General features: G+C 46.8%; 1 protein-coding gene across 1 annotated transcript in view; it reads left to right on the top strand.

Moving 5' to 3' along the window:
- The window catches only part of ABTB3 (ankyrin repeat and BTB domain containing 3), a 369,910-nt gene that overhangs the window by 343,639 nt on the left and 10,227 nt on the right, over positions 1–16,044 (top strand). Inside the window, exons 13-15 of the mRNA XM_064283651.1 lie at positions 4,217–4,319; positions 6,873–6,954; positions 13,478–13,546. Coding sequence (XP_064139721.1) covers positions 4,217–4,319; positions 6,873–6,954; positions 13,478–13,546 — 254 coding nt within the window. The remainder of the gene's footprint in view (positions 1–4,216; positions 4,320–6,872; positions 6,955–13,477; positions 13,547–16,044) is intronic.

Here is a 16,044-nt window from a genome sequence, read left to right as displayed (position 1 = left end):
ACAGTGGCTGCAACAATGGGCTCAAGCATAATGATTGTGAGCATGGCGTAGGACCAGGCAGTGTTTCGTTCTGTGGTACATAGGGTCGCTATGAGTCGGAACCGATGCGACAGCACCTAACAACAACAACAGCAACCACCCACCCATAGATGGCAGTGGTGGGTCAGTGGTAGGATTCTCACCTTCCATGCAGAAGACCTGGGTTCGATTCCCTGCCAATGCACCTCATGCACAGCCAGCCACCCATCTGTCAATGGAGGCTTGCATGTTAGCATGATGCTGAACAGGTTACAGAGGAGCTTCCAGGCTAAGATGGACTAGGAATAAAGGCCTGGCAATCTACTTCCTATAATCAGCCAATGAAAACCCTATGGATCACAACAGTCTGATCTCCAGCCCATCATGGGGATGGCACAGGACTAGGCAGCATTTTGTTCTGTTGTGCATGGGGTCACCATGAGTCAGAGGTAGACTCTAATGACAGCTGACAACAACAAACCCATCCATAGGAAGCAGCTGAGGTTTCATTTCAGGACAGCCCTCTAACCCCAGGGGAAGGGCCTATCAACAACAAGCAGGCCCCCAGGCTAAGAAGGAGCCTGAGTCCCAGGCAACTTCCTAGAACAAGGCCCTAGAGCAAGGAGCAAGGTATTCTTTCATTTACTCAAATAACATTGATGGGACATCTGTTACAATGACCATGTTTATTGAGGGGATACTATGTGCCACCATTTTGCCAAGTGCTTTACATAAATTACACCTACTCCTCACTTATCGAATAGCTCATTATCCAACATTTTGCATTTCGGGGCAATAGTAAAAAATCTACTATCCAACTATTTTGCACATTAATGACTTACGTCTGGCAGTAACCAATTCTGGGAATGTGAGGCAAATATGACGCTGGCTATGATGGTTAAAGTTATGTGTCAACTTGGCTGGGACATGATTCTCAGTGGTTTGGCAGTTAGGTAATGAATTACGATGTTGGTGAAGAATATTGAATATCCCATAGAATGCCAGAAGAACAAACAAATCTGTCTTGGAAGAAGTACAGTCAGAATGCTCCGGAGAAGCAAGAATGGTGAGGCTTCATCTCACATACTTTGGACATGTTATCAGAAAAGACCAGTCCCTGAAGAAGGACATCATGCTTGGGAAAGTAGAGGGTCACCAAATAAAGGAAGACCTTCAATGAGATTGACACAGTGGCTACAACAATGGGCTCAAACGTAGCAATGGTTGTGAGGATGGAGGAGAATCGGGCAGTGTTTTGTTCTGTTGTGCATAGGGTCCCTATGAGTCGGAACCGACTTGAGGACACCTAACAACAATATGTAAAATTTGTAATTTGTAATGGAGGATGTAAATTTTCACATGATGCCGATTTTCGCATAACGACCTAGTCTTCCGAAACTAACCATGTCAATAAGGAAGGAGGAGTGGGTATAACTCATTTAATCCTCACTACTCCTCTATGATGGAAACCCTAGTGGTGTAGTGGTTAGACCTACGGCTGCTAACCACCAGGTGCTTCTTGGAAACCCTATGGGGCAGTTCTACTCTGTCGTATAGTGTCGCCGTGAGTCAGAATCAACTCAACAGCAATGTTTTTGTTTTTGTTTTTACTCCTCTATGAGGGCACAGTGGTTACGTGCTCAGCTGTTAACAAAAGGTCGGCAGTTCAGACCCACCAGCCACTCCATGGCAGTAAGATGTGGCAGTCTGCTTCCATGAAGATTACAGCCTTGGAAACCCTGTGGGGCAGTTTTACTCTGTCCTATAGGGTCACCATGAGTCAGAATCTACTTGATGGCAATGGATTTGGGTTTTGTTTTGTTTTTTGGTACTACTAAAAATTTTTTTTTTCTTTTCTTATTTTTTTTTTTTACTCTATGATATAGGCTATTATGGGTATTACTATTTCCATTTTACAGAAGGAGGAAACTGGGCTACAGAGAGGTTAAATATCTTCCCTGAGGTCACACATTTCTGGCTTCATTGATCACACTCCTACTTACCACAACTACTTTCTGTGCTAGACACAGAGGAAAGGGTGTGAAAAGGACAGGCAGGGTCCTGCCCTCCCAGTGCATACAGGCTCAAGGGAAAGGTAAAAAATATATACATGCGAATACACTGTAGAGTGATGAGGCCCCAATGGGCAGTACAGGCACTGTGGGAGAACGAAGGAGGACGCTCAGTCAGTCCAGGCATTACGGGGGAATCAGGCAAGGCTAATGGAGAAGTGTCTGAGCTGAACCTTGACGACCACACAGGGGTGAGCCAGGCTTGGAAGGGACTGGAAGAGTGTTCTTGTAGAGAGAACAGCATGTACAGAGGCTCAGAGGTAAGAGGACACATAGCATTCATGGGGAGCTGGGAGTGGCCACGTATGACTCAAGCACAGTTTGTCAGGGGGATGTGACTAGGCAGAGGTCAGAGAAGGCAGCAGGAACCCAATCACAAGGAGCCTTGTGAAGAAGTTTGGACTCCATCTGGGAGCACTTGGGAGCTATTGAAAGGTTTATAGTAGAGGAGGGACATGATCAGATCTGGCATTAGAAGTAGAAATGCTGTTGTAAGAAAGACCATTAGACTGAAGGCAGAGAAACCAGCTAGAGGCTCGTGCAACTTCCCAGATGAGGTTCTGTGGCCTGAGCTAGGGCAGTGGCCAGGGGGTGGTGGGAAGTGCGGGGTTCAGAAACTCTCAGGAGGAGGAATGGATAGATGTCTGTGATGGCCTGGATGTGGCAACCCCTGGGAGAAGAAGGTGTCTGTTAGCTTTGGATCCCCGGCCAGGGAAGCCGGTAGATGCTGGTGCCGTTCACAGGAATGAGGGCTGCTGGGCAACATGCAGTTTGCGGGGAGAACCTTTTTTATGTGAATGAGGGAATTTGGGAGGTCCCCAGTTTCAAGCACTTGGGGCTTAGGTGCAGAGCCCTTATCAATGAAACACCCCAGAGAGGTCATCTGAAATCTGAGACCCATAAAGGTCAGCCCTGGGGTGCTGCCATTCAAGTCAGCTAAGGAGGGGGGGAAGGGGTGGCGTTTGACCTAATGTGGACATACCAGAGGTTAGAGCCACCAAGGTCTCGTGCCTGGGTTGGGACTGACTCAGGAACTGAGTGGGGAAGAGCCTGGTGGGGACAGGGACAGGCAAGGGGTATCTGCAGACATTCCCAAAAAGGCAAAAGTGCAAAGCTCAGGAGCCCAGGGCTTAGGGGAATGTGGCTAAAACGACAGGCAAATTGGAGGATGCTAGTGTTTAACAAAAGGTCCTTGGGTGGCACAAACAGTTTGCCCTCAAATACTAACCGAAAGGCTGGCAGTTGAAACCAGTTCAGCTGTGCTGCAGATAAAAGGCCTGGCAATCAGCTTCTGTAAAGATTACAGCCAAGAAAACCCTATGGAGTGGTTCTACTCTGTGATACATGGGCGCACCATGAGTTGGAATCAACTTGAAGGCAATGGGTTTGGGTTTCTGGAGTTTAGTGCTTAGCAATGCAGGGTCTGGAATCAGAACATCCAAGTTCAAATCTTGGCTCCATCAGTCACTAGCTTGAACGAGTCACTGTAATGTCTGTGTGCCTCAGTTTCCTCATCTGCACAATGGGAATAATGTGGTCCTTATCTCCCAGGATTAAATGTGAGTACCTGCTTGCAGTGCCTAGCACATCGTAAGTAGTCAGTAAGTGTTAGTTATGCCTTCTTTGTTATTATGGGAGATGAGGGCAGAGGACTGGCTCATTTATCACTGATCCTAGGGAAGAAGGGCTTAGATTTCCAGTCCCCTGTGGCTCAGATTTTCTAAGCCCTGGAACATGGTGGCGAGTGTGGCAGCCCTTCTAAGCCACTTCCGTCAGGCAGGCACTAAGCCACAAGAAGGAGCCAAGTGGAAGTGAGTATCGTTCTTAAAGACAAGGTGGGAAGATGCTCACCTTTCACACCTGAAAGTCACCTGAGCTCTGGATATGGGTGAGTCTGCTTGGGGGAAATGCTACTTTCAATCTCAAATGAATTTGGAGGATTCCCTGTGAAAAACTGAATTTCGGGGCCGTGAGTGTGCCTGTGGTTGATTCCGCCAGCCGTTTGATCAGGCACAGTGGTTTTCTCATCACCATGGTTTCCTCATCAGTGCTTGACTGTCCTTTCAGAAATCCAAGCTTCACCCTTCTCTCCACTAAAGCTACCCTTTTTCCCATTCCTGTCCCAGATCCTCATTTTCTGAACAATAAAGAGATGTCGGATGTTACCTTTCTGGTAGAAGGAAGACCATTTTATGCTCACAAAGTGCTGTTATTTACAGCCTCTCCAAGGTACGTATCCTCAGTTCAGCAGCTGAGTTATGACTGTGGCTGGTGCCATTGCTGTTTTTCAAAATCCAATTTTGGTGGGACCTTCACTGGACTGGCAGATTACCTTCTCAAAATTAAGGATTTGAGAGTACAGGGCAGCCACAAACTAAAGGGCTGCACCATCGTGTGACTTAAGCGAGGCACCCTCTCCTCTGGGCAGGTTGAGCCATGCACCCGGAGCACACCTTTGTCTGAGCAGAGCATGGATTGGATTCCTGCCCCCTTAGCCAGATCCCCTTGTGCAGTGAACAACCTGAGACATCATATGCAGCCTTGAAAGACCTGGACTCGAAACACTCAGGTCCTAAACCTTGTTTTCCTAATTGTGGTGTTGACAGACAAGAGTGTCACAGTAGGACTAGGAAGGGGAAATTGTTCATCCTCCCTCCCAGTTCTGCTACTGCCCTTTCTCCACCTCTCAATTCGAGTTGAGATTCGGTTGACAATTTATATCCATATTATCCAAGGACCTGAACAGGGATCAGCAAAGCTGGGCAGAGGAGAAGGCAGTGGTGGAATGAGGAGGCAGGCAGCCGAGTGGTGGGAAGGACTCTGGGTAAGACCAGCACACTGTGGGTTCCTAAGAGCATCCTGGCATCTCCAGTACCCCCTCAAACAAAATACAAACCCCAAATGTCTACTTACCCATCGCAAGTAAAATACACTGTCCTGTGCATAGATCTCAGTTGTGACACCATAGAAAAACCAGATAGATACTGTACTGATATTAATTTCTCAGTTTTGGCAAATATACCGTAGCTACATAAGAGATGTTAACATTAGGGGAAGCTGGGTGAAAGGTAAACAGGAGCTCTCTGCACTGTCTTTGCAACTCTTCAATAAATCTAAAAGTACTTCAAAATAAAAAGTTTGATTAAAAAAAATGGGTAAACACAGCCATCCTTAGAGAACCATGGTACCTCTTCCTTTTTTCTTTTATTCTGAGGGCTCAGGAGCACCCACAGGCATTTGCTTTATAGAAATGCCTACTGGAGTGGCAAAAATATTTCCCGTTGCATGACGCCTCTGAAAGCGATTCATGAGTTAGATTGAATCATGTCATTTTAATGGATTAAAACCAAGGAACCCCACACCCCCAAAAATGGGTAGAGACACCTTTTATTAACTTGTTCTTGCATGTATTAAGTGCCATGGTGTCCCATGAGCAGGGCCTCTGCCTACAAGGATAGTTTAGCCCATGGGCAGGAAGTTGATCCGAAACCCAAGACAGAAGGTCATCCATGAGGAAGATCATTCAGCGGTCAACAAATATTGATTGAATACTTACGATGTGCCAGGTCCACACTGGGATAGGATTTAGGGATTGCAATAGAGATAGAAACCTTGAAAGTCCCTATTTTTTTGTTTGTTTGTTTTTTGCTTGTTTTAATTTTGGTGAAAATACTAAAATAATGTACCCATTCATCACTTTCTACATATACAATTCAGTAACATTGGTTACATTCTTCACATCGTGCCACCATTCTCACTGTCTTTACCCGTTTTGTTTCACCACCATTGACTTAGACTCAAAGCCAAAAAAGCCAAATCCGTTACCATCAAGTCGATTCCAGCTCATAGCAACCCTACAGGACAGAGTAGAACTGCCCCACAGGGTTTTCAAGGCTGTAATCTTTACAGAAGCAGACGGTCACGTCTTTCTCCTGCGGAGTGGCTGGTGGGTTCCAACCTCTGACCTTTCAGTTAGCAGCTGAGTGCTTAACCACTGCACTACCAGAGCTCCTCAATTTCAACTCACTACCCCCTAAACTTCTCATCTATGCTTTAGAGTTACTGTTGACAATTTGATCTCATACATGATTCTTTAAAAGAGCACAAGAGTCATGGTAAACATTCTTTACTAATTTAGTTAAACAGTTTAGTTTAAAGACAGCCTCAGGTGTAATTTCAGTTCACGGTTTGAAGGTTTTCTTAGGGCAGTAGATCTGGGGGTTCTTCCAGTTTCCATAGGTCCAATAAGTCTAGATTTTATAAGAATTTGAAATGCTGTGTCACATTTTCCCCCTTTTGATCAGGATTTATCTATTGATTTCTTGATCCAAATGTTTAGTAATAGTAGCCAGGCACCGTCCAGTAGGAAATCCCTGTCCTGATAGAGCAAAGGTTCTGTGATAGGAAGGAGGTTAGAGGTCTGAGACCATGGCCTCAAAGCCTTGAGCCTAGGGAAAACCCCAGGAAGGAAACTGCCTTTGTGATGAGCCCTGAGAGACAGACCAGGTTTTAAAAGATGCTTGTTCTTTTCCAGTCACCAGATTGAGAAGTAACTTAACAGTTCAAAAAGTGTTTTTACCTTTAGAGTTTTAACTTCAAAATGATTGTGGTGTAGTACGGGAAAGATTTCAATTAAGGATTCTATGAATAGGTCATCTCTGTATTTCAAAGTGGTGGGGAACAAAAATATTCCATGTTTCCACCATCAGCTAAGTCTTCTGCAGGCCATCAGTGTGTGTGTGTGTGTGTGTGTTTTATCTCCTTGTTTGTGTTCTTATGCAGGTTCAAAGCGCTCCTCTCCAGCAAGCCAACAAACGACAGCACCTGCATAGAGATTGGCTACGTGAAGTACCCCGTCTTCCAGGTGAGCCCTGGTGGCCTGCAAACTGTAGGTGAGGTGGTTGGAGCATCCCTGCAGCCAGCTGTCAGGTTCCCTGCCCTCCTGGCTCCTCCTGACGCTGGCCCTTGCACTGACCGTCTGTATATGCACACAGCGCTAATTGTGTATCTGCCACGTGCCCGACACTGTGCTGGGGGCTGGGGACAGAGGATAAAGGACAGCCCTCTCCCGAGGACTCACAGTCCAGAGGGGGCGCCCCTGAGTAATTAGTCAGTTACAATATCATATGAGATTCACAGAAATGCCGTGAACCGGCAGGCTGTGTCGGCTCAGACCAGGGAGACTGGACAAGGCCTCCTGGATGTCATAAGGTGTTATGAATTGAAATATTAAGGACTAAAGCGAAGTTGGTCTGCCGAGTGAGGGCTTAAAAAAGGGAGTTAGGACATTCTAGGCGAAGAGAACAGCATGGACAAAGCCCCAAAACTGTGGTCAAGCCCACCATGACCATGAACTTGTGTGCTCTTAGAAAATCCAAAGTAAGTTTTTCTTTCTTTTTTTTTTTTATCATTGTAAAAAAATACAGGTAAGACAACCTCTGCCAATTCAGTGTTTTTCACATGTACAATTCAGTGACACCAATGACATCAATCATTTCGTGCAACCATCACCAGCATGTGTTGCCAAATTTTCCATCACTATAAACAGAAACTCCCTGCTCCTTAAAGCATGATCCCCCTGTTCCTGCGCACCCCCCGCCCCTGGTAACATTAAACTCTGATCTCTATACATGGGCTATTCTAGGTGTTTCATATTACTGAGATCATACAGTACTTGTTCTTTTGGGATTGACTTTCTTTACACATCACAAGGCTTTTGAGGTGCATCCATGTCACAGCGTGTATCAGGACTTCATTTCTCTTTATGGCTGAGTAATACCCCACTGTATGCGTATATCACATTTTGTCTATCCATTTATCTGTTGATGGACACTGGGTTGTTTTCACCTTTTGGCTATTGTGAACAGTGCTGCGGTGAACACTGGTGTACATGTGTCTGTTTATGTCACTGTTTTCAAGCCTCTTGGGTATACGCCTAGGAGTGGAATTGCTGGATCTATGTTTAACTTTGTGAAGAACCGCCAGACTGTTTTCCACAATGGCTGTAACATTTGCACTCCGAACAAAAAAGGAAGACTTTTTGGTCAAAGGTCAGATGACATCACCGTGTTTTCTCCCACTGGGGGCAGTTGAGACCATTGACACCGGGCCTTGGGTTATGTAGCATTTCTGAGGGGTGCAGCAGCTTTCTTCTCTTTCCCTTTTTCCTCCCATCATACCTGGTGGTGGGGAAGTCCTACCCTTCAAGGACATTCTTGCAGCTAATAGAAATTCACTCCCCAGCCGGCTTTGTAGCCCAATTTCTAAAATTCCGAGTCTCTCAGGAAAGGCGACCACCCTTTCCCTAATGGCGTCTGCTGAGTTTGAAAGTTTACGTGAAACTGACTTTACCCCAAGGGAGGCCTGGCGAAGAAACCTCTGTGAAGCTCCACGTGTGTCTGAGCACTGACTTTCGCTTTCATGTAGTCATCTGCATTATTATTCCCATTTTTATAGATGAGGAAACTGAGGCCCTGAGAACTTAAAAGGCGTGCCCAAGGTCTTAGCGCGAGCTAGTGACAGAGCTGGGATTGGAACCCAGTCTACCTGATGCCAAAGCCTCGGTACCCTGTGCTAGAATACCCTGTCTAAGTGGAAACAATGAAAATCAGAACAGGTGGTCTGAGACAAACTGGAGGAACCCTGAGACTATGGCCCTTAGACACTCTTCTAACTTGGAACTGAAGCCAATCCCAGAGATCACCTTTCAGCCAAATGATAGGCCTATAAATAAACAATAACACACATGAGGAAAGTCCTGCTTAGAACAATCATCTACGTGAGACCAAAAGGACAATATATGCCCAAAGGCAAAGATGAGCAGGCAGAAAGGGGCAGGAAAACTGGAAGAATGGAAATGGGGAACTCAGGGTGGTGTCAGGGTGGCGATGTGGAGAGAGCTGACACATTGCGAGCATTGCAGCCAATGTTGTGGACCAAACTGTGTATAAACTATTGAACAGGAAACTAGTTTGCTCTGTAAACCTTCACCCAAAGCATAATAAAAGTAGATAAATAATAGTAAGAACAGCTCCCATCTCTTGAGCACTAACTATGTATAAGGCTCTAAACCAAACCCATTGCCATCAAGTCAATTCCGACTCATAGCAACCCTGTAGGACAGAGTAAAACTTCCCCATATGGTTTCCAAGGAGCATCTGGTAGATTCGAACTGCTGACTTTCTGGTTAGCAGCCGTAGCTCTTAACCACTACGCCACCAGGGTTTCCAGCTCTAAAGTGTGTGTAGTGGTACTTAATTTCAGGTACACATTAGAATTACTAGGCAAAAAAATTGAAAAAATTCCACTGCCCAGGCCATAAACCAGACCAATTAAATCAACATCTCTAGGCATGGGGCCCAGGCTTCAGGATTTTGAAAAGTCTCCCTTGTCCTCCCATTATCCCAATGTATAGCCAAGGTGAGGACCACTGCTCTAAGTTAAATACATCACTTTACTGGTTCTCACACGTTAACAGGCACCAGAATCCCATGAGTCTTGTTAAATAAAACTCAGATTGCTAGGCCCCACCCCCAGAGTTTTTGATTCCATAGGCCTGGGGCGGGGCCCTGGAATCAGCATTTCTAGAAAGGACCCAGGTGATGCTGCTTCTGCTGGTCCGGGAACCCCATTTTGAGAACCACTGACCTATATCATTTCATATAATCCCGTCACTTGCGCCATGAGGTAGGCATTATCCCATTTACAGATGAGGACCTAGACTCAGAGAGGCTAAGTCACTGGCCCAAGTTCCCACAGCTGACCACAGCAGAGCTGAGGTTCTAACCCAGGTCTGGCTGACTCCTAGACCCGTGTCCCTAACTTCCTCCCAAGTGTGGGGACTTGGGTTCCTCCCCAACCCTCAAAAAATCACCCAGCCCTGAGGAAAGATTCTCACTGCCCCTTCAGAGTTTGAAGCGTCTAGAGTTAGATGCTGGGAAATGCACCCTCCCCACTCCCCAAGTGCTAGGGTGGGGGTGCTTACACCATTAAGCCTGGGACTAACTGGGGAGGCACGTGTAATAAGAACCTGGCTAGTAGTAGGCATTCAAGAAACGTTTGCTGAGCAGATGCACTGAGTGAGAGGCCTTCGTGGGAAAGCACGGCCCCAAAGGACACCAAGTTCTGTAATTGCTTGTGACTGGGGCAGGTTTCCTGGCTACATTAGCCTCAAGTTACAGTAATGGGAAAGGAAGATATAGCAGGGCCCCGGGGACTTCTCTGTGCCCGCCGCCTACCCCATAAAAGCAGAAAAGCCTCATCTGTGGCCTGAAATAGGCCGAGTTGGCAGACTGAGGCTAGAAGGAGGCTCCAGGGGCCTCTGTTCACTTCATGTTCGTGCTGACAAATTTTAGTAAATGAAACTGGGTTTTGTTTCCTTCCCCTAAGACTGTTTCACTCGCAGGCAAGAGGCAGACACAGCTGAGCCTGCACCTGAGTGAGGGGCGCTGCCCACTTCATGCAGGCTGAGTGAGGGGCGCTGCCCGCTTCATGCAGGCTGAGTGAGGGGCGCTGCCCGCTTCATGCAGGCTGAGTGAGGGGTGCTGCCCGCTTCATGCAGGCTGGCAGCTGCCAAGGAAAACAGCTCCGTACACAAGCCTTTCTGCCTAATAAGGGCTTATTTTGCCCCTTTGGAGAAAAAAACTGCGCTGGCAAAGTCTGCCGGTGGCATGGGACAGCCCGATTTAAATTCCATTAGCCCTGGGATCTCGGTCTGCTAAGTAGCAGTATTTCAAGTCAACAGCCCAGCCGTGAATAAAAGAGATGACACGAGGTGAGGGAGAAGTGTTTTGTAAATGGAGAGGTCCTGTGTTGGGGGCAGTTATTATTATGGCTGTTACTGTTTTTATTATTGGTTTGGCTCTGGTGAAAGAGAAGGGTTAGGGGAGTGAATTGATTTTAATAAGGCCAATATCCCAACATTCGCCGACTTAGCATTTTAGATGCTTATGATCCACCAGGGCAGGAGAGGGGAGGGAAATAATGCTGTGTTATCACAAACCCTCAGCCACCACCATCAATGCGCCACCATGTCTGCAACCAAGCAGGCGGTCACAGAAGCCCAGAATCCATGCGTGGGCAACTCAAACGCAAAAGAGGGGAAGGGTTCTTTTTACGTCTGAAGTGTACACATTGCATGTTGTATGCTTGTTGTGGGCCAGGCACTGTGCCAGGCACTGGAGATACAGAGATGGGCAAGACACAGTCCGTGCCCTCAAACTCTAGTGGGAAATAACACCGCAGTCATGGATGGTGTGTACCAAACACTGGGGAAGGAGCAGAGGAGGAGGAGGCCAGAGGAGGTGACTACTGAGCTAGATCCCGAAGGAGGGGATGGAGTTCACCAGGAGGAGAAGAAGGGAAAGGCATCCAAGCAGAGGGAACAGCATGGGCAAAAGCAGGAGGTTGGAAGAGAGGGTGGTAGTTCTGATAAAGGCAAGTGGTTGGGAGTGGTCAGAGCATACAAGGCAGATGTACTCGGGATTAGGAGGAGGGACGGGCAGAGTGGAAGGAGATCTGGAGAAGCAGACTGATACACAAATGTTCACAGCAGCACTATCCCTAATAGCCAAAAAGTGGAAACAACCTGGATGCCCATTACCTGATGAATGAGTAACCAAAACGTGGTCTATCCATATAATGGGATATTATTTGAACATAAAAGAGAATGAATTACTGAGGCTTGCTGCAACATGGATGAACTTGAAAACAGTATACTAAGTTAAAGAAGCCAGACACAAAAGACTGCATATTGTATAATTTCATTGATATGAAATGTTCGGAACAGGTAAAACCATAGAGAGAGAAAGCAGATTAAATGGTTGTCAGGGGTTAGAGGAAGGGAAAAAGGAAGTGACTTCTAATCAGTATGGGATTTCTCTTAAGGATGATGAAAATATTCTAAAATTCGATTGTGGTGATGGTCGTACAACACTGTAAATATACCAAAAACCACTGAACTGTATGCTTTAAATGGGCAAATTTTATGGTAAGTGAAATATATCTCAATAAAGCTGTAAAAAAAATTTTTTTAATTACTTTAAACAGGAGCAAAGTAGATTGAGACCAGTCACAAAGGGTCTTGAATGCTCTGGGTGAGAAAGTGGCAGTATGGAGCAGAAGCACTAGTGGAAAGAGTTTTCAACCGCAGAGAAAATGAAAGCACTAACATCTATTGAGCGCTTGCTGTGTGCCAAGCCCCTGCTAAGCCTGTGTTATGCCTCCTTTAATCCTCATCACAACCCCAGGAAGTAGATATTATTCCCACTTTACAGATGATGAAATCGAGGCACAGAGACCTAACTTAACTCAGGTCACCCAGCTGGTAAGCGGTGACAGAGCCCAAACAGAAAGGAGGCAGCGCAACTCCAGGGCCCTTGGTCTTAACCACCATCTTGTGTTGGTCATAGACTATCAGGGCCTGAAGTGACCAGAGAGCATCCCAGTCTGAGCAACTCGTGTTACAGGTACCCAGAGTTGGGATGTAGCCGGTAGATACAGATTTTGCCAACACAGCTGCCTTGGAGCCAAACAGGAAAAGACAGTGTATCAGACAAGCAGGTAGAGGACAATAAGGAGTGCAGGAAGACTGTGGCCAACTGGAGAGTGTATGTACCACCTAAAAATGTAACACTCAGTTTTGTGGGAGGTGGTGACAGGGAATTCAGACACATCTGTGAGCCACATTCCACTGAAGGAACATCAATTTGCAGCGTTCTGCAACTTGGCACCCCATTCAGGTGTAGTGAGTTGCATGAGCAAAGAACAACTTGGCTTGATCCACTCACACTGTCATTGAGACATGGAAAACCCAGGACTCCTAATGGCTTCATCCTGGATCTTGTTGGGCTGTAATAAGGGGCAGGTAGTCCCATGATATTACAGAGTCACCCTCTGGGACTTCAACAATAGGCACCTGGACAAACTGGGACACGTTCTCAGGGGCATGTTCCACTGGTGGAGGCCCTTTAGCCATGCCATGTGGACAGCAGTTCTGGACAGCTTAACAGGGTGGGAGGGCAACACAGGACTGTCAACCATAGACAGGAGGAAAGACATCATGAGGAGCAGTGTTGAGAGTTGTTTAATACAACCCTGGGGGTGGACATGGAACCAGTGGCTAGAAGCAACACAGAGACCAATTTCAGCTTGCTAGAAGGAAAAAACTATCCAACAGATAAAACTGTCCAAAATGGAACTTCTCTCCTGTAAGGTAGTGAGTTCTCAGTCACTGGAGGTAATCAAACAGAAGAGAGCAGCCATTAGGAACAGAATGTTATAGAAAGGCTTGAAAACTAGCCCAAGGGTCAGACAATGCCTTTAAGAGGATGGTGCCTGTGTGGGGACTGACACTTGGCTAACCAACACCCACCTGTCCTTTCTTTCAGCTGGTCATGCAGTATCTCTATTATGGTGGCCCAGAGTCCCTTCTCATCAAAAACAACGAGATAATGGAGGTAAGGAACCTGTCACATCATTGGCCTGTCACAGCTGCCTTTGGGTGGGTGGCATCTCTGTCAGCCTGGGTCACTGGCATTCAAGGGCTGTGTCTGGAGAAACCTGTGTTGCAGGATCGTTTGGATGAATGCTTAGGGCTCTTGCTCCCACCTGGCTCCTTGTTGTTGTTGCTGTGTGCTGTCAAGTCGGTTCCAAACTCGTAGCAACTCGACCCCATGTGACAGAGCAGAACTGCCCCAAAGAGTTTCCTGGGCTGTAATTTCCACAGCAGCAGATCACCAGGTCTTTTCTCCCAAGGAGCCACTGGGTGAGTTCAAACCACTGACCTTTCAGTTAGCAGCTGAGCACTTAACCACTGCACCACCAGGGCTCCTTGGCTGGCTCCGTAGTCCCCACAAATAGGAAGGGTTTCTCATCGAAGCCCTCCCATGGAAGACTTGGGGTACTCAGTGTGTTAGCCCAAAACTTTCAATAGCAACTCAGTAAAACCTAATTTTAACTGGCTAGGACAGCGAGCAGGGTAAAGGAAATTTACAGAGAGTCTGGGGATCACTCTAGCTCTGGGCACAGCTGGAGCTCAAATAGCATCATCAGGACACCTTCTTCTCCCTCGTCATTTGTAAGAGAATTCTAGCCTCCAAAAAATTTTCTCAAGACGCAGAGTTGGCTGTGTTTCCCAGACACAGAAGCCAAGGGCAGATTCTAAATCTTTCCTCGGCTTTACTCGGTTGACCATCCCTCCCATACACACAGTGCTCATGCCTGCCTCCTTGACCAGCTCCTTCTGCCTCCTGTCTCAGCTGGACCACAGAGGTGCTGTGCCCACCTCTCCTAATTTGACCTGCTGTAGCCTCCCCTATCCCAGGACCATGTTTCTGATCCTTTCTCTCCAAGGCCAAGATTCCCCTCTGCCCTTTCCTAGAAGTGGAACTCTTGGTTTTCCTAATCAAAGCTGGGAGCTTTGCACCAGAAGCCAAAGTCACTCAAAAAAAAAAAAAAAAAAAAAGTTCGAGTCCCTCAAAAGAGCCAAGGGTCCCTGTTCTGACATATGAAGTCCAGGGTGCCTGAATGATGAGAGATGTCAGACCACTCTTAGTTGTTCAAGAGGTAAACATGCCACACAGTGGTGAAAACATGGATGCTGAGCCAGACTGCTGGAGTTTAAATCCAGGCTCTTCCACTTCTGAGCTGTGTGACCTTGGCTGAGTTATTTCACCTCTCTGATCCTCAACTTTCCACACCTGTAAATAGGGAGGAGCCCTTGTGATGCAATGGTTAATCACTCAGCTGCTAACTGAAAGATTGGTGGTTCGGACCCACCCAGCGGCTCTGTGGGAGAAAGACCTGACAATCTGCTCCCGTAAAAATGACAGCCTAGAAAACCCTATGGGGCAGATCTACTCTGTCACAACGGGGGCCAGTATGAGTCGAAATCGACTCGACAGTGCCTAACAACAACAACAAAATGGGGATAAAAACAGCATCTACCTCACTGAGTTATCAAGAGGATGTTAAAAAGTTAGTCTTTATAAGGTGCTTAGAACAGTGCCTGGCTGAAGCGCCGTAAAAGCTGTATATTCAGTACATGGCCCGTTTATCCTTTTCTTCTTAACTCTATGAAACCTTCCAGGCCCCCAACACGGTTACTTCCTCCATCTCCCTGGACCGCTCCTCTGACACTTCTGTACGTCAGGACCAGGTTACAATCAGAGGACACAGGTTCTTTTGTAAACATTCATAAAACCATGTTTAAATCAAAACAATGACTGTACATTTAAATCACATCAGCAATACAAAAGAACTTGTAATAAAAAGCAGCTGGCCCAAGCGTAGCAGGGGCAGGGGTCTGGGGACCATGGTTTCAGGGGACATCTAAGTCAATTGGCATAATAAAATCTATTAAAAAAACATTCTTCATCCCACTTTAAAGAGTGGCGTCTGGGGTCTTAAACGCTAGCAAGCAGCCATCTAAGATGCATCAATTAATTGGTCTCAACCCACCTGGATCAAAGGAGAATGAAGAACGCCAAGGACACAAGGCAATGACGAGCCCAAGAGACAGAAAGGGGCACATGAACCAGAGACTACATCATCCTGAGACCAGAAGAAGTAGATGGTGTCCGGCTACAACCGATGACTGCCCTGGCAGGGAACACAACAGAGAACCCCTGAGGGAGCAGGAGAGTAGTGGGATGCAGACCCCAAATTCTCATAAGACCAGACCTAATGGTCTGACTGAGACTAGAAGGACCCCGGTGGTCATGGCCCCCAGACCTTCTGTTGGCCCAGGACAGGAACCATTCCCGAAGCCAACTCTTCAGACATGGATTGGACTGGACAATGGGTTGGAGAGGGATGCTGGTGAGGAGTGAGCTTCTTGGATCAGGTGGACACTTGAGACTATGTTGGCATCTCCTGCCTGGAGGGGAAATGAGAGGGTGGAGGGGGGTAGAAGCTGGCAAAATGGACATGAAAAGAGAGAGTGGAGGGAGAGAGC

The sequence above is a fragment of the Loxodonta africana genome, chromosome 4, assembly GCF_030014295.1.
Source record: "Loxodonta africana isolate mLoxAfr1 chromosome 4, mLoxAfr1.hap2, whole genome shotgun sequence".
NCBI classification, from domain to species: Eukaryota; Metazoa; Chordata; class Mammalia; order Proboscidea; family Elephantidae; genus Loxodonta; species Loxodonta africana.
The sequence above is the reverse complement of the archived record's forward strand: the minus strand, read 5'-3'. Positions and strand labels throughout refer to the sequence as shown.